This window comes from Lytechinus variegatus, chromosome 7 (genome assembly GCF_018143015.1).
Source record: "Lytechinus variegatus isolate NC3 chromosome 7, Lvar_3.0, whole genome shotgun sequence".
Taxonomy (NCBI): domain Eukaryota; kingdom Metazoa; phylum Echinodermata; class Echinoidea; order Temnopleuroida; family Toxopneustidae; genus Lytechinus; species Lytechinus variegatus.
Genome location: NC_054746.1, coordinates 30,677,603 through 30,695,830, shown reverse-complemented (window position 1 = coordinate 30,695,830; position 18,228 = coordinate 30,677,603). Strand labels below are relative to the sequence as shown.

At 35.9% G+C, this 18,228-nt stretch overlaps 1 protein-coding gene across 1 annotated transcript; it reads left to right on the top strand.

Annotated features, from left to right (window-relative positions):
* Positions 1-90: 90 nt before the first annotated feature.
* LOC121418984 (translation initiation factor IF-2, mitochondrial-like) lies at positions 91-16,110 on the top strand. The gene is made up of 14 exons (XM_041613237.1): positions 91-172; positions 5,128-5,551; positions 6,126-6,179; positions 6,627-6,735; positions 7,961-8,121; positions 8,720-8,896; positions 9,331-9,380; positions 9,866-9,955; positions 10,247-10,371; positions 11,448-11,652; positions 11,934-12,174; positions 12,689-12,994; positions 13,713-13,853; positions 15,117-16,110. The coding sequence occupies exons 2-14, from the start codon at positions 5,155-5,157 to the stop codon at positions 15,284-15,286; spliced, it is 2,226 nt and encodes a 741-aa protein (XP_041469171.1). The 5' UTR covers positions 91-172; positions 5,128-5,154; the 3' UTR covers positions 15,287-16,110.
* The last annotated feature ends 2,118 nt before the right edge of the window (positions 16,111-18,228 follow it).

Below are 18,228 nucleotides of genomic sequence, written 5' to 3'. Positions count from 1 at the left end.
AGAGTCAGAGCAGCAAGAGATACACAGCTCCTCGGACCTAGCTGCCGGCGCCAGCCGGGGCCCGCCCGCCACGCAGCATGCAGCGCGCCGCTAGCTAGTTTTCGGAGGATTCAGTCGGACCTGCCGAGGCGAGATATTTCTCTTGAGAAGATTGTTGGAATGAATAGCCGAAGTAAGTGTCATAAATTGCATAATGGATGCAAAAATTCAATCAGTCACCTTGAAAACTAACTGTTATTAAAATTTTACTTGCCATCAGCATAATGTTTGCTCGAATGATCCTATTTTTAAATGTGATTTGTGTTCTGTATTTCTGTCGGTGTGGAGGAGTAGCTCAGCCCCACTTGTTCAAATATATGTAGGGCTTTAATAGCCTAGCCTATATTTCTTGCTTAAAAATAATTATTAGGCCTAGAGTTGTACCTTTTTTCTTACTTCCAGGATACTGCCCAACTCCCATAAAAGGGGTCAAATTGGCAGGGGTAGGGTAGCCTGGAGGCTTCTAACGGTAGAGAGTAAAAATCAAGTGTGACTTTAGCCTACTGCAAAAGATTCGGCCAGGCTCTGTTTTGTTGGTTGTTCAGCCAGGGTGACCAGACGTCTCGGAGTCCCGTATTTTGCTTCTTTGTCCCGGCAAACCCTTCCCGGGACGCCTATTTGTCCCGTATTTCAGAATATTGAACAAAATTTATTTAAAAGTGACGAATTTTCATCAAAATAACCAACAGATGACGAAGCAGAGACAACAATAAAATCGATAAATAAACTTTTGCAAGTTCTGCGGCGATTTTCTTGCTAACCAAATACATCGCAAACGAACTTGCCTCCTGCCATTGTGTGGCAGGCTACTATAGCTAGGCATGTAGGATCTGAGCAGTTTCTCTCCACCATTATGCCAAAATAATCACAAAATCGGCGGGAAATTTGTATGACTATATTATGGGTTCTCAGATTACTGATTTGGAGATGTAATCTCGGAGGAACAAGTTATTGATTTTTCACAACTAGATCTAGTTGTTTCAGCTTTCGTTTTGAGTCTTGTGTATGATGCCGCGATGTTTCATCTAATTTTAAGTAAAAAAAAATCACTTTGAACTTTTAGTCATTTCTAAAACATTTTTTTTATTTTAAAAATATATTTCAAAAACACCAAAAATCATGATTTTTGTTAGATGATAGGGTTTTTTTGCTTGAAATTTGAACTTTTTTCCTCTTTCTTTCTTTCTTTTCTATCCTTGTTTCTTCATCCTTCTACACTCTAAAAAATGAAGTGCTAATTAAGCTCTTAAAGAGCGTGTATAGTGACTGCACTTCGGAATGCTGATTTGTCTAGTTCAAATTTGAACTAGACAAATCAGCACTCCGAAGTGCAGTCACTATACACGTTCTTAAAGAGCTAAATTAGCACTTCATTTTTTGTATCCTTCCTGCTTGCCTGTTTTTGTTTCATCTATCTTTATTTCCTATTTGTCTTTCCTGATCCTTTCTCTCTCTCTCTCTCTGTTCATTTTTCTTTCTTTCCTCCTTTTTCTTACCCGTATTCTTTATCAAATTTCACCCTTTTTTATATTCTTTCTTAAAACTTCCTCCTCCCTTCCACTCCTTTTTCTTTTAATTCTTTCTCTTCTTCCATTATGTTTTCATACCCTTCTCACTTCAATTCTTCCTCCCTCTCTTACCTCCTTTCATTCTTCATTTTAATTTCCTTCCAATTCTTTCTCTCTCTCCCTCCCTTAATTTCTTCCATCCTTCCCTCCTCCCTTACTGCTTTCCTTCTTTCTTTGTTTGCTTCTTTTTTTTCAAAGAATGAAGGAAACATTTTTCTTTCCTTCATTCTTTCTTTCCTCTTTAAGTTTTTTTTCTTTCTCTCCTTTATGTTGTCTTTCACACATTGTAATCTTCTTCCATTCCTTTCGTTTTCTTTCTGTATTCAATTAAAAGAATGACAGAACATTTTTCTCTCTTTTATTCTTTCTTTCATCCTTTAATTCTAACTTTTATTTTTTCCTTCATTTTCCCCTTAATCTTTCTTTCTTCTCAATCCATTTCTTTTCTTTCGGCTCTTCTTTCTCTCCTTCATTCTTTCGTTCACCCTCCCAATTCTTTATAATTTTTCACAGGTGTAACATTGTGTAGCCTTCTTTGTTGATCTTTTTTGTCGATTGTCCCGTATTTCATTTTGTGAAATCTGGTCACCCTGTGTTCAGCTGTACTCCGTTGGCTTCACTCACCAAATTACAGAGACTGAAGTTCTAGTGCAATCTGTACAGGGGACTCAATGGCCATATGTTTATGTACTTAAGATCGGATAAAACGGGGAAGTGAATTTGCGCGACAGCCGAGATAAGTCACTGTTTTTGTTCCTTTTAGTTTTACCTTCATTTTTCTCCGTTTTTTGGCAATTAATGCCAAGACTCAAAGAGGGAATATAAATTTGCAATTTGGTCGCGTTAATTTTCGAAATTTTTATTCATTAAAGACAAAAGTTGTCCTGTAAGAGTACGACACACAATATAATAATGCATTTAATTGCAGGATTTTGATTCAGAAACCATAAATAGGCATATTTAAATTCATTTAATTGATTTAACATAAAATGAATTGAAAAAGTACTTTGTTTATCTCCATAGAACATGAAATAGGTGATTCTAAACATTTTAATTACTTTCATGTAGGCTTATTCTTTTGTGAATCCCTTCAGCTAAACTGGTGCTTTTCACTGATCAGAGCAGGTCAATTTCTTTTCATTGAGCATGAAAAGAAAACTTTTATAATTATTTCAACCTAGCCTGGAAGATGACTTCCTCCTGTATGCTAATGTGGAATTATTATAAGATGTGAAAAAAAAATACATATCAATCACCATGATCATCTATTTGGACTTCCATTGATGATCACTATTTTTTATATACAGTATTGAAACTCCTTACCAGTAAAAGTTGTAAACAAAATCTTGAAAATAAGACAAACCATATGGTTTCATGAAATGCAGATGGGTTTGAAAAAGTAGAACCGCATTTCTTTAGAATTTTTTTTTTGTGGAAATAGTGACGTTTGTGACATATATCATGTAGATATACATTTTATATAAAAAATTATAACATTTTAGCCCCATAATTTACACAAAGTTTCATTCATTCATTGTTTAAATAGTGTTTGGAAATCATCAATTAATTACCTTTAAAAAAACTTCACACAAACCTCAAGTTTTTCAGCTCTAAATGCTGTGAACACTTGTACATTTCCCATCATGAAAAAAATTATAACAATTGTCCCGTACGACACATTATTTTGTTTATGATATATTGACAGAAATATTCAGCTAATAGCGGTTTCTAAACTAATGAATGTCTTAGTTTGATAGGATTATCATTATCATCAGCCAAATAATGTGATTGAAGAAGTCAAAGTGACATAAAGTAAGAAAGTTTGGCTTCAATTTAGAGATGTCCCGTACGACACATTTTGAATGTCCCGTACGCCACAATGTTCTCGAAAATTATAATTTGTTTTATTTATTCATGAATGTTTATTTTGCTTTCTTTTATAAATGTGTTTGTTCTTGGGTAATTGAGTGTCAATTTGAGTTCAGTTTCTATGAAATTTATCTGCCCAACTCACAGACTTGAGGTTTCTAAAAAAGCCACTTTTTCTGCGTCCGTACGACACATTACTATTTTAAATCTGTATTATACAGGATGTGAATTCAAGTCATGTTAAGTCTTGGTTTTTCTAACACTCTGGTAGTACTTGATGATCACCTAAAATTACTGGAATATTTTTTGTTTTTTCTTGTCAAAAACTGTCAAATGTTCTCTAAATGTCCCGTATGACACGTATGGAATCACCCAAAAATTGAAGAGCCCCGACGGGGGGATTTTGCATTGCAAGTCCCCTAATGGTGGCTGCACGATAGCGAGCCGTCTGTGTACGAGGAGAAAAAAAAAATGTTAAAAAAACTCCTCGAAACAGACGGCTGCCAGCTGTCTGGTGTGACTTGTGCTTGAAGTTCTGGAGCCGAGCCAGGGATATGCGTCTCATACAGTTGGAAGACCATGATTGAAGACATTTCCAGTTACTGAACTGAGGTCTGAGCTGACCTGGTTCCAGGCATTAATATTGACCATACTGTATCCATATTTTTTTCAATTTTAGTGGGGGGACGTATGGAAGTCTTGCCCCAATTTGATTTTGGTCCTGGGTAGCCTGGAGGCGTCTGGGGAGTAAAAGTCATCTACTCTACGTAGGGTTACTTCCCACTGACGCCTGGGATCCCAAGCTATATTCACCCACGTACTACGGGTACAAAACCTGAAACTTTCGCCCCCGAGATTTCTACTTTCCCTCTAAAAGATCTAGCCCTAAAACATGTACATGGGGTTCAACTTCATTTCCAACATTTCTGCGATATTGATTTCATTTTTTAAAGAAGAATTCATTAAAAAACGAGAAAAAATGTTATGAAAAGATGGGAAGAGCTTACAGCCGTGTTTATGTCACCATCTTGATTTCTTTGTCTTCCGCTTGGCGACAGCATGCAAATCGCGCGATTTGATTTTTTTTAGATAATGGACATGTGAGGTTTGGACTCAGTGCTATACAAAAATAAAATTACCGTATTGCAGGTTGATATTTGATTTCAATGTGAAGTCAATTATCTCCAGCAAAATGTCACAGATAAAACGATACAGATATATCTCCGAGTCTGAAAATTCATGATACGTTCATTATGAGCATCAATCAGCTTACTGTCATCTTTATGATTCTTGCTTGGCAATTGCAATTGGTTTACTCTAATATTAACTGCCTGTTGGACAATATTGCAGAATTCAGAGTAAGATTATTATTTAGAGAGTCAAAAGGGGCCTAAGCTTTCGATCCTAGCAGAATCTTTGTCGGAGGCAAAATGACAAACATATAAAGTGGAACAACCATAATATAGACTGCAGACATTCAACAGCAACACTAGAAACAAGGAGACAAAAGGGGCATTAGTGAGTAGAGATGACCAATCAGGTTCATGAAGGGGGTGAAAGAAAAGGAGTAGGCATACACAAAGGGAAGTTGGTATAGATTATTATTTGTAAGATACTACAACATTCTATTATCATATTTGGACTGTTGCAGGAATTCATGCGGAAGAAGTAGACTAAAATGTCTCTACTACAGAATGGGAGGATGAGCTACTTGATGCAGCGATTCTTCAAACAGCAGTTCAGGCAACAATGCAGAAGGAGCCCAGTAGTTCCAAACCCTGCTCATCCTGCAAGACATGTCCAAATCCTTACAGACTTTGGATTCTTCAAGAATGAGCGTCCAGATGCACAGATTCATCAGAACAGAAATGGCATGCTAACAACCCCAAGCATTTGGACAAGGGGCCATGCTGGGGGTTCGACCAATAAAACCAAACTGGTAAAGAAGGGACCTCGTCCTGGAAAGAAAGATAAGCAGCAGCATCAAGCAGAGGTATTCCTGAAGAAGAAAGTGATCGCTGTTTCAGGACCAATGACGGTGAAACAGCTTCAAGAAGCTATGGGTGTAGAGGAAGGTATTGACTCATCTTCAGTTTCATGCTCAATTTGATGGATTTTTCAGATCGAAATCCCATCCAAGAGTTGTGCTTTATCCAAGTGAGCAATGGAAAGGCAGTAATTTCATTATCGAGAATGCAATAAACTTGTCTTTAAAAATGACAAACAATCTAATATGCATCTTACCGCTTTTACCAATCAGCTTGTTCACATTTTTTTTTCATAGGGAGAGTCGGGGCCCGGGGGGATCAATGCATTACCACTCTTGGATAAAGAATTATGACATTGATAGTTTTACATAGTTGACAACTTGAGATTGGTTTGATCAGTTGCAACTTGCATCTTAAACTCTCCTACATGTAGATTGGGCTTTTAGCCCATATTCATATATCTGCAATCAGCCCAGGTATTTTTGACAGTTACACTGCCTGTCAACAGTGTAAAGACACATTACAAGGAGATAGAGAAAAAGTTGTCATTTTGTAAAAAAAAAAATGATGAGTTGTGTTGAATTCAGTTAATATGATATTTAAGAAGATGTTCTTAAGATATTATAGATGATTGTTCATCTTGTTTCCCTTTTCTTTTTAGATTACATCTATGAATTTCTATTAGATACAGACGTTGACTTTTCTCCATCATCAGGTAATTGAATATGTGTATATTTTTAAGTGGACAGTAGTGTAATGTTACTAGTACTCTAGAGAAAGGAGCTGAGTCAATTCACTGTCTTGAATATTCTATATCATTCATATTGGATACTTTCAGTATTTGATCGTATTGCCTTTTTAGTTACTTGAAATAAAGGTGAAAACCATATTGATGGACTTGCGTAGAACGAAAATTATTGTTGGTTGGACGATTTGACTAGAACAGTAGAAGATATTTTATTCTATTTCTGTAGTGAATTCACTCTATTGCCATTGCTTTGAATATTAAAGTACAGAAAGTTGAACACACCATATGTGAAATTTGAATGCGGAATATTGTACTTTTTGTCACCATGAAAGTCTATGTTTTATTTCTTTAATTGAATCACATTTATGAAGTTTTGCTTCCTTCAACTCTCCCTTTGTTTTCTTTTTCAATCAGTTCTGAAGCCGTCCATCATTGAAGATATTGTGACTGATTCAGACATGCATTATCTACGTATCAAGAAAACGAAGGAGAAACCAACCAAAGACAAGGATGCATATCCCAGGTGAAGAGTAAAAACACTAAGTAATGTTTCACAGATCTATTTATCAAGTCACTGAATTACTGCAATTTGCTTGGCAGAGTGCAATTTTCTGTTATATTTTTACTAATTTTCTGCCGTTTTTTTATATCAAGTTTTATCGAACAAAGGTTTTATATATATTTATTTTTTCATTTGAATCATGACATTAGTGTTAAGATGATCATGATTGTGATTGTAATGACTTTGTATCTTTCAAATTGAAATAGAAAAAAAAAACGGAAATTGAATTAATTTCAATTCAAATTAATGAAAGTAATATTTAATTAAGGGTACTGCCACCTTTTTTCCATACTGTAATTCATTTGTTAGTTGTATACCTGACTATGTAAACTCTTAATTTTTAGAGAAATTACTGCTGAAGATATAATACAGAAATGGGGTGCCAAGTGGTATCTTTGGAATATGAAAATTTGAGTTAATTCTTCATTCAATATCTCTATCCTTATTGTTTATCATCAGATATTGTGTTTTTTGTCATGTATTTTGTATACAATTCACGTACAATGTTTATAAATGTTAATATTTATTGCTGTTTGAATTTAAGAATAGAATTAAAGGGGAATCCAACCCAAATAAAACCTTGTTTTTATAAGAAAAAGAAAAATCAGACAAGTTGATAGGTGAAATTTTGAACAATATTGGACAAAGAACAAGAAAGTTATGATTTTTTTTAAGTTGTAAATATTGGTCATCACTATACCCATGGAGACTTAAAATTGGCTGCTTATGTGATGTCATAGTGATGTAAGGCAAGTACTATTCCATGTACTCCAATACATATTATGGCTAAAATGTCATTTTCCCCAAAAGTTTTATTTCAAATTATATTTTTCTTTCATGAGGACATTAAACAATATACTACCTGGGTTATATTTAGATTACTGCCCCAGGGGAATGGGTACTTAGGAGAAAACCACAAATCCCTGATAATAAGTACATGGCCTATTGGAAAGTTGTCCTTGCCCCTTGTCATAATTTACTTACCCAGTTGCCAATTTGAAATCTACATGGTATTAGTGATCTCAATTTTAAAGCAGTTATATTTTTCTTATTGCTTGTCCGATTTCTTTCAAACTTTCACCATTCTGTTAAATTCATTTTTCTCCTTCCCAACACAACATTCTATGGCCAAGGCTGGATTCCCCTTTAATAAAATGTTATAAAATTATGGATCTATGCATTTTAGACCCCCAGCTGACCCCTCACTGCTGAAGTCCCGCTCACCTGTAGTGACCATCATGGGCCATGTTGACCATGGAAAGACCACTCTCCTGGACACGTTACGTAAGACCTCTGTAGCGGCCGGTGAGGCAGGAGGTATCACTCAGCATATAGGAGCATTCCAGGGTGAGAGAACAAAAGTCATTGATGTGTATTTATGTAGATGTTTTGAATGTACTTGCATTGTAGAATCATTTAATATTTCTCATACTAGTATCCCGTGGATCAAAGTTCGACCAGGGGTTTTATAGTGTGCACCAAACATGGATGATTTCTTCATAATCTTCTGACAAGCCAAAAACATTGAGATGAACAAAGGTTTCTTAACCCCCCCCAAAAAAAAAAAAATTACCTCTAAATGAACTTTGGCAGTCCTTGCCTGCTGTTTCTCATCACATTACCGCCCCATTGCATAAAGTATTATTATAGCAACTAACTTTGCCATCTAAAAATAACTTGAAATTCTTGATGTTTATTGGCTGTTGAGTGTAGTTAAAGTAGTTTCCAGTGGATTGCAAAGTTGTTACCATAATCATACCCATTATGGATGTGGCACAGTCATCTTGGGCATTTGAAAAGCAATCCTTTGCAGTGAACTTTGTTAATTGTTATTATATTAGCAAAAATTGGAAAGCTCACAATTTATTTCCCCTCTTTCCCAGAGCTGAACTTACCATTAGATAGCTATCTTTCAACCTAGAGAACTATGACTTTTACATTTTAGTTAAGCTTCCATCTGGTCAAATCATCACTTTTCTGGACACACCGGGTCATGCAGCCTTTAAAGCCATGAGGGAACGGGGTGCTGAGGTAACTGACATTGTGGTACTGGTCGTTGCAGCGGATGATGGTGTCATGGAACAGACAAAAGAATCTATCAAATATGCAAGGAATGCAGGAGGTAAACTTGTCTTTGACTTCTACACATTCGTTTTATTCCTTTTTGTTTTTAGTGTGGCTACATATCAACCATTAAAAGTTTTATTTATTAGTGTCCTTTGTTTAAGTTTGTATAAAGATGTTTATTAATTGAATAAATGCCTTAGCAAATGGCACTAGCACACCAACTTAATTTCAACCCAGGTCTCTGAGATTGTGTGACCAGTGCTTTACCAACTGAGCCTTTTGCACCTTCAAGGGTGAGAGAGGATTGCTTTATCAAAGAATGCTCTTCTAAAATTTTCAAATTAAATGAAACAAATTATGACCCACCAACAGCATTCTTTGTGCATGCCAATTTCATCTATTCATCTTTATTTTATGATATGTCTGAATTCTGTTTTGAAAAGAATGAAATAATAATGTAGATTCATATTTCTTTTCACTTCTTCATAGTTCCCATCATTGTAGCTTTGAACAAATGTGACAAACCTGATGCTGATCCAGTAAGTACATGTAATTGTTTGGTCTCCTCTACTAGCCTTTATTTACTATGAGAAAATTTGAAATCATGGGGTCATTAAAACTTCCTGCTTCTTGTATTGTAGAATACTTGAATTGAAGGAAAGATGAAAGTAGTCACCGTCATTGTTGAATACTTTCAAGTATTTTTCATATCATTTAGAAAAAAATATTTATTCTCTAGCCAAAGATCATAGTGACAATATGAATTAATCTAACTAAGCAATATCTCACATAATTTAAAGGCACCTACATTCACAAGATTCATGTCTATAATATATAATCAAATTAGAAGTCATATTCTAGGCAAGTCAAGCAAGGTTAAGTTTACGTCTTTGACCCATTGTATTGTTGATAGTGCAACTGAATAAACAGATAAAAAGGTCCTTGGATCTTGCTGTGTTTTTATTGAAATCAAATGTTATGACACGTAGCTAAGCTGGAATTCTGTCTTTTTATTTATCTATAGGACTTCACAAGGAAAGATCTTCTTGCCAATGACATTGTCATTGAAGAGTATGGAGGAGATATCCAATGTGTAGAGATTTCAGCACTCAAGGTACCAGAGATGATACTGTTTTCCAAAAGTGTACTATGTCAAGCCATGTTTCGATTCATGTTTTTATTATGGGTAACCAAATGTAGCAAATCATCCCCAGTTATGTTATTTAATTTTACCATTAAATTTCTCCTACCTTGGAATGTTGCAAAATATTCTTATGGATTGGGCAAAAAGATCTACAAAAATTGTCTTTTTGTGCAATATATGTGGAATTTGCAATCATACAAGTTTAGGATAGCAAGATAAAGCAAATTATAATAAAAATGAGGTACTCAATGTTTATTGCAGGGTAATAATCTAGAAGCTCTGTGTGAGGCAGTGATGACACAAGCAGAACTCCAGGAACTGACCGCAGACCAGACTGGTCTAGCTGAAGGGGTCATCGTGGAATGCAAAGTGGACAAAGGAATGGGGTAAGAAGGATTCTTGTGTCCTTTCCATTTGCATTCACAGATTTTTAATATGTATTCATGTCAAATACATAATATTCTTTTGAGAAGTTATGCAGTTATCTGGATTGTAGTGGAGTGGAGCGTTGTGGCCCAGTGGATTAGTCTACGGACTTTGAAACAGAGGGTCGTGGGTTCAAATCCCAGCCATGGCGTAGTTTCCCTCTGCAAGAAATTAATCCACATTGTGCTGCACTCAACCCAGGTGAGGTGAATGGGTACCTGGCAGGAATTTATTCCTTGAAATGCCGAGCATGTAAAAGCTGTTTGAGCTATAGCCAGGGTAATAATATCCAAGTCCTTTGGAAGCGGATAGAGATGTTATTCATAATGTGTTATGCGCTATATAAGAACTGACTATTATTATTATTATTGTAAAATGATGATCAATTGAGATAGAAAGTTGTAAACTTATAAGCTGTATTCTCATTCATGAAGGTTCTACAGCACTTACATAATCCATATTATATACATCTTTATTTACAAGAGATCTGTGAATGATGTTTAGGATAATTTTGTACTAAAGCTGACTCTGAATATGGCCCTGTCGTATAATGTGTCGCAAAAGATTGAAATTAAATTTATGGTAAATCTAATTTTGTTAGATAGGGTGTTTGAATTTTAAATTAATTGCAACATGTCTCTGATTTGAATTGATGAAAAAATTAAAAGGAGCTCATATATTATATTATTAAGAATAGCATAACTTAACAAGTTTTGGCACTATATAAAAAATGAGTTTTATCAGTCATATGGTAAAATCCATCGTTCTTTCCAAAAAAAAATTGGCACAATATAAAGAGATATCAATATATGAAATACTTATTTCAGGTGGTATGTTATTGGCTCCTCATGTATCTGAATTAATCTTTTGATTCTTTATTGAAAATTTATTACAACACTGAAATTAATGAAAAAGAACGAGCATAATTGTGTGAAAACTTAGAAAAATATTGAGTGTGAATTTCATAACTCGAGTGCAAAGTGACATTACTTTGTATAAGGCAGTCTTTTTGGCAATCTGATAACTCTTTGTGCAGGCCAGTGGTCACGCTGATTGTCCAGCGTGGTATCCTGAAGAAGGGGGCAGTGTTAGTAGCTGGAACAGCCAAGTGCAGGGTGCGTGCCATGCAGAATGAGAGGGGAGAGCCCATGGAGCGAGCATTACCCAGTCAACCTGTGGAAGTTACAGGATGGAGGGAGACTCCCGCTGCTGGAGATCAAGTCTTACAAGTTGAATCTGAGGTACAGGACGCTTCTCATAATTTCAGTGAAAGTAATATATTGATAGGATTTGATTTCTAAATATCTGCAGGCTTTAGTATTCAGCTCTGTGCGATCTAAATAAAGAATCCTCACCAAAGCTGGAGAGTGGAGAATGATGAGGATGTGATTAATTGCTGCTGCCTTAGTTTAAATCAGATGCTATCTTCCAAGTTTCTATCCAGCATACCTGCTATGAACATTTATTATATCTTACATAAACATATTCATGTATCTGTCTCTACTCTGTACCCCAATCACAGAAGCGGGCCAAGGAGGTCATCAAATGGCGGGAGGAGAAAGCATCCTCATCCAAGCTAGAGGAGGATGCGGTCGTCGTGGAAAAGAAGACAAGTGAGCATCGGAGGATGTACGAAGCACGACGAGAGGCACACTCCAAGATGCATTGGAGGGAGATTAGGGCAGAGAAGGTGACAGCGAGGTTCCTCAAAGAGAAAGAATCTACCCCCTCAGGCGATCCTGAGCTTAACTTGATTATCAAAGGTAGGTTATGTGTTCTTGGCTACTTTCTTCGATATTGTAAATTATGTGTATATTAATCTTCAATATACCAGTGTGGTTTTCAGAGAAGACATAATTTAGAGCTATCTATTGAGTAAGAATGACTGTTTTTCTTTGGCAAACATGCCCAATTGGAGAATGAAAGGATTTGATTTGATTTAATTTGATTGTCCAATAATTGAACATTCTACACTTCTTGAAGATAAACAAAAATACAGCATGCCGTCATCATATCCCATCACTGAGCAAATTTGAGACATAGTTTACCAGAAGGGACATATTTAAGGTGGTGTAAGAAATTCATCTGACCTTGTATTCTGTTTATTTTACTTCGGAAGGTAAATTCAGCATTATTTGGTAACGTCATTGCCAATTGCAGACTCAAGATAAATTTGGTGATAGCATAGTGCAACTTAGATGCCCTATGCACCAAAGGAATTCTGTGCATCTCCACTTAAGTAATTTTATACATGCAATGACAATTTTCCTTCCTCAGGTGATGTTGATGGTTCAGTGGAAGCTATCTTAGACACCCTATCCACCTATACGGCCCACCAACAATGCAAACTCAACATCCTCAACTTTGGAGTTGGAGTCATATCGGACAAAGACGTGGAGCTGGCTAACACGTTTAACGGTGCCGTTGTGGGGTTCAACGTGACTGCCACAGAGGATGCCGAGGAGATGGCAAAGACTAAAGGAGTGCCTCTCAAAATGCATAATATTATCTATAGACTGGTGGATGATCTCAGAGAGGATCTGAGCAGTAGGTTACCACTGTTGGAACAGGAATCTGTAATAGGTAAGTTTGTCAGATGTGCTCCCATATTCTTTGTTGACTCTCCACTTTGGGGATCATGATGGTGAATGTGTTGCACAAGCTACCGGTATCACTTTAGATGCAAACCGTATGTAGCTAGCTACCTATCTAAAAGATTGCATTTACATCCAGCTTGCCACTGAAGTGATAACATGTCTCATCACCTGATATCAAGAGATGATTAGTTGATTCCATACCTGAAAGTATTTGATTGCCGTTTAGAGAAAGAAAACAACATACTTCACCCTCAAGAATTTGGTAAGGAAATCAAGGTTTCCTTTTTTAAAAAATGCACTCAAGTCAAGGCATGTTTTACTATTCGTGCGTATGTACATTAATTGCGCACCATTATAAATCTTGATTTTGCTCTAGAAGGTAATTTTGAGGTCACAATGAAATTTTACTGTCTTTGCATGTGATGGAGAAAAGTGGACTAAACAATTGAGTAGCAATGCACTTCTATTTTGTGTGACTTTAAATAATTCATAATGCATTATGACTTAATGGGCTTAAGTGATCGTTGAAATGCAAAGTTTCCATCACCATGAGCCTTGGGTGATGATTACTGGAGAAACTGCACTTTTCATGTTATTGACTTTTTACTAATCATACAGCAAGATTCTTAGTATTTTGAATGCAAACTTTGCCTGAGTTGAGCAGAATTATGTGGTGCTGTTTTCATTGGCTTTCGTTGAATCAGGAGAGGCAGCTGTCCTACAACCGTTTGAGATCTCTATTGGCAAGAGGAAAGTCAGTGTAGCAGGATGCAGGGTGGACAAGGGAGAACTCCAATCAAGGGGTCTATTCAAGCTTATTAGGAGTCAGCAGACTATTCATCAGGGTAAATAGAACATTCAAATCATATTACACTGGGATGGGATGCAGATCCATTCTCTCCCCTGCATTAATGTCTTTTTTGAGATTTTAGGTGATATCGGTAATATGAATATTATTCATTGGCAATAGTGTCTAGAACCAGATTTTAGGAGGGTGCGTAAGGTGAAGGTATTTATAAAGAAAAGAAAGAAACTTCTTCAGTTTAATGTGATGAATGACTGAAGTTCAAAATAATTATAACAAAGGCCACTGGCTGTCATAAGAAGTTTGGAGGGGGCATGTTCTTTTCAGAAGCAGCCCTAGTGTCCGATTTAAAAAGATTAATGCTCCACCCCGTCCCATTAGATGTTCCAAGGGGACCCAATATTAGCGCTGTTCCCTGGCTCTAAATTCAAACAATACTCTACTGTGCTCAGACGGTAGGTATAAATGACACATGACACAGTCATTTACATGTTTATGTGGTATTTATTTTGAGGGTAGATCAGCCCCCTCTTGAGTTCTCAAGGAGGGCAAAACTACATGCAGATTGAAAGTCACCTACATAACATCGTCAAAGAATCAAGGGTTCGACCACCCATATACAGCTTTTTGATAGTGTGAAGACCAATCAAACCACCTTCAAATAGATCATCAAAAAATGTAACTCAAATCTTGACCTCCCCAAAGTAAGAGGGTGGTCAGTCGCTTTCCCTCTCATTTGGTCATCTGTCAAGCAAGCTATCAAGAAAGCCATCCCAAGATCACCCTCACTGACCCAAGGTTAAGGAGAACTTCCCTGAAGGGATCTCCTTAGAAGTATTTCTGATTGAAAGGGATGACTTTACAATGCTTTCAGTTTCAGGGACAATGCATATGCTTCAATGCATTCAGGGACCTTTTCAACAGATCAGTTTAACATATACATAGAAAATATCTCTCTCTCTTTTGTTCATATATTTTCTGACCTGCTACACTATGTAGAAAAAGCAAGTATTTCAGTACCACAGGAAGTAGGATCTACATATGAATAAATGCTTTTAGTATCAATTTTGATATTCAGCATGTATATCAAACTAGGGTGTTTTCAATGTTTATTATACAATGGAATGAAACTAAACTTCACACCCTAGTCTAAATTCATTAAAATGTCTAAAGTATTGACTTGCCTTTTTCCCTTTACATAAACAGTATATGTGATAATGATTAATCAGTTGAATGATTCTCTTTATTCTGTGATTATTCATTTTTATTAATGTCTCATTTTTTCTCTTATTTTGTTGTTTAGGACCCCTGGCATCATTGAAACATCACAAAGACGATGTTAGCAATGTGAAACGAGGATTGGAGTGCGGCGTTAGGTTTGAAGAACAATTGGACTATGAGATTGGAGACACTATTATATGCTATGAGATAGAGAGAATACCTCAGGAAATTGAATGGGAACTTGATTTCTGATAATGGATGATATCAATTTAGTTACATTGAACTGGACAAATTCTAAAAACAAATTAAATTGTTGGTTGATGTGAGGTCAGTTTTCTGGCAGATTTTTCACACGGAATGTGACATAGGACACATTAAAAAGTTTGTACTTGTGAAGTGCATGTACTGTATACAACAGTGGTCAAGGAGTTCCACTGTTTTCCTGGCTCGGTTAGCTTGTTTAATTCAGTGCTCTAAGCAAACAAGGAATTGTGTACTAGATTTACACCTCCATAGATGATGAAAAATGCAGTTGTAATGATGTGCAGAAGCAGTAGCTGTTATCGAACTCGGGCTACAAGATCCTCAGCTTGAAGAAAATATACAAGACTGCTACATCAGATTCAGATCTGGGAGTCCTTCGTGAAGGGACTGTCGGGTGTTCTATCCAATATTCACCACAGTAAATGTTAGATACCTGTGCTTCTTAGCCAGTCAAAATCAAGGAAATGTTGTCCAGCAACAAATGTTGATGACATGCTCTCCAGTATGGAGGCACCTTTGAATGTTTCTCACAGATAAATTGTCAGGTAAAATCTAATGTTCCTGTTGTATGGGAGGAAACAATATTAAAATCTGACATTTACAAGCTTGAAAACTGAATTACTGTAAAGACATGGGTACTTCCATAAAATATGTCCATCTTGGCCCTGTCTCACAAAGACTTACAATTGATCTAATCAATCACAAATATGGAAAGCCAGCGACGTCAACATCTAAAGTACTTTCTTCTACAAAATGTTTTCTAGAAATGATGTTTTTCCATACATTCACTGTTTTCTTCTCAATTCAGTATGCTTCTCTTTGTATTATAAGTACATTATGCAAATTTCCTATAAAAAAATTTACGACATTGATGGATTTCCATATACTTGAGGTTGATCAGATCAATCGTAACTCTTTGTAAGACAGGGCCCAGACCTTCTACATGTGGCACCATTCTGAAATCATTTGTTTCTGTTTCTAGTTCATTTGGAAGGTTGTAATGTTCATGAAGTAAAATAATTCTGGAAACAAAATAGGGGTCAGGTATGCAAAAATATGAGTAAGTTATGAAAAATAAAATAGACCATTTCCAATTCCATGATAACGAAATAAAAGGAGCATGTCTTTGTATTAAAAGTGCATCGGTACATATATGAATACTTGTTACCATTTGCAAAGTAAGCATAGAAAACTTACTTATCTTGTAAGCCCCTGCCAAGCCAAAATGACGATTTCTGCCCCACTTAACAATAAATTTATGTCCAATTTAGAATAAAATTATTTCTATCATGGTATAGCATAGGAATTCATTTTGTCAAATTATATGTAAATTGTGTAAAATTATATGTAAATTGTGTACTGGGTTACTTGGAATTGGCCAGTCATGTATCTCTTCATTTATATACTCATTGAACCCTGTGGTATATTAATAATTTTGAGTCCGCTGAAACTGTTCTTTTTGCTATCATCTAGTCTTTCTGGCATGTCGTCAAACTGAATTAGTTCACTATAATTTATTGACAATATTATTTTCTCTGTGAGCTACAAAGAACTAGTATATCACTAGCATTTCATTGTTCAAAGCAGGCCTGTAGCCAGGGTTTTCAAAGGAGGGAGATCAATCCCTTCACCTTTTCTTTCCCTACATTTTCTTGCTTTCGATAGTTTTTTTTTTTGTTGATCAAATCCCAGACCCCCCCCCCCTGGCTACGGGCTTGATAAGGGAAAAGATTTATGTCAAGTGCAATATTTTAGTTTGAGCAATGTTCATATTTTCATTATCTTGAATTCCTTTTACCCTTTAACACAGGATTATTTAATGTTGCAACGTAAAGACGATATGAGTAATGCTTGGGCTTTCATGCAGTAACTAACTCACAAACCAAACTTTATTACTTTTTTGTCATGGTGAGGAACAAAAGATACTCATACAGCCAGGGAAATAATTAACATTTTCTGTTCGAGCAAAATCTCCCTTATAGTTTGAGGGATATTGACTTGAATGGAATATAATTATTGTCCCAATATTTTCCTCTTCATCCAAAAATATATTTTTTAGGTTTCGATATCCTTCAGTTAATAGCCCTCTAATGGCAAAGTGAGCTTTTAGAGCAGAATCAGATGTTCTGAAGTTTTATATTGCTTCAGACTTGACAATTTATAATATGAAAATAAGGTATAAACATGTTGCTTTTGCAAGTGGTATCCACATCATGAACTGAATACTCATTGATCCAATTTTATGTGCATCTAATATGCTTTTGTAATCCAAGTGTGTCTGTTCATGCTGCATGTGGAATCTTGCCATAGTAACTTGACCAAGTGTAAACGGAGAGGAAACCAAACTTGTTAATTTGTCTAAAGGATGGCTAGAATAATTGTTATTAGCCGATTACGGAGATATGGTGTATAATGTTACCAACTACCATTTATCATTTAAAAATGAAAGGTAAATTAAATATATGAGAAAAAATAATGAAATTAAAAATATATTACAACACATTTGCATTGACTTCTCTTTTTGTTCATGTCATGGATTGCCTTCAATATAAGAGAAGGAAAGAAATATTTAGAATAGTGGTAGATGTGTAATTACCAGTACACATAAACATCACATACTGGATACAGTCTTTTTGTGGATATATTTCATTGTACAACGCCTACTTAGCTTGTTGTACGCGAGCAAATGGGAGGCTGAATGTTGCACATTTGTACTGCTGCACACAAGACGTACCATCCAAAATGTACTGTTGCACGGCTTTAGGAGGTGACGTCACAATGTGATTTAATTCATTGCGCTCAGTATTAAATAAGGTGACAATGCGCGAATAACCCGCTGGCTAAATGCGCAATGCTGTCCAAGATCATGTGCGCTTGTGGGAGTTTGCTTTTCGCTTTCAATATTTTTGCTCCCTTTTCATAGATTACTG

What these genes read in the sequence shown, in the direction of transcription:
- LOC121418984 (XM_041613237.1), top strand. Translation starts at nt 5,155, where the DNA reads ATGTCTCTACTACAGAATGGGAGGATGAGCTACTTGATGCAGCGATTC. An exon ending in ACAAACCTGATGCTGATCCA is followed by an intron (nt 9,381 to 9,865) that starts GTAAGTACATGT and finishes ATTTATCTATAG; the next exon opens with GACTTCACAAGGAAAGATCT. An exon ending in GCTTAACTTGATTATCAAAG is followed by an intron (nt 12,175 to 12,688) that starts GTAGGTTATGTG and finishes TTCCTTCCTCAG; the next exon opens with GTGATGTTGATGGTTCAGTG.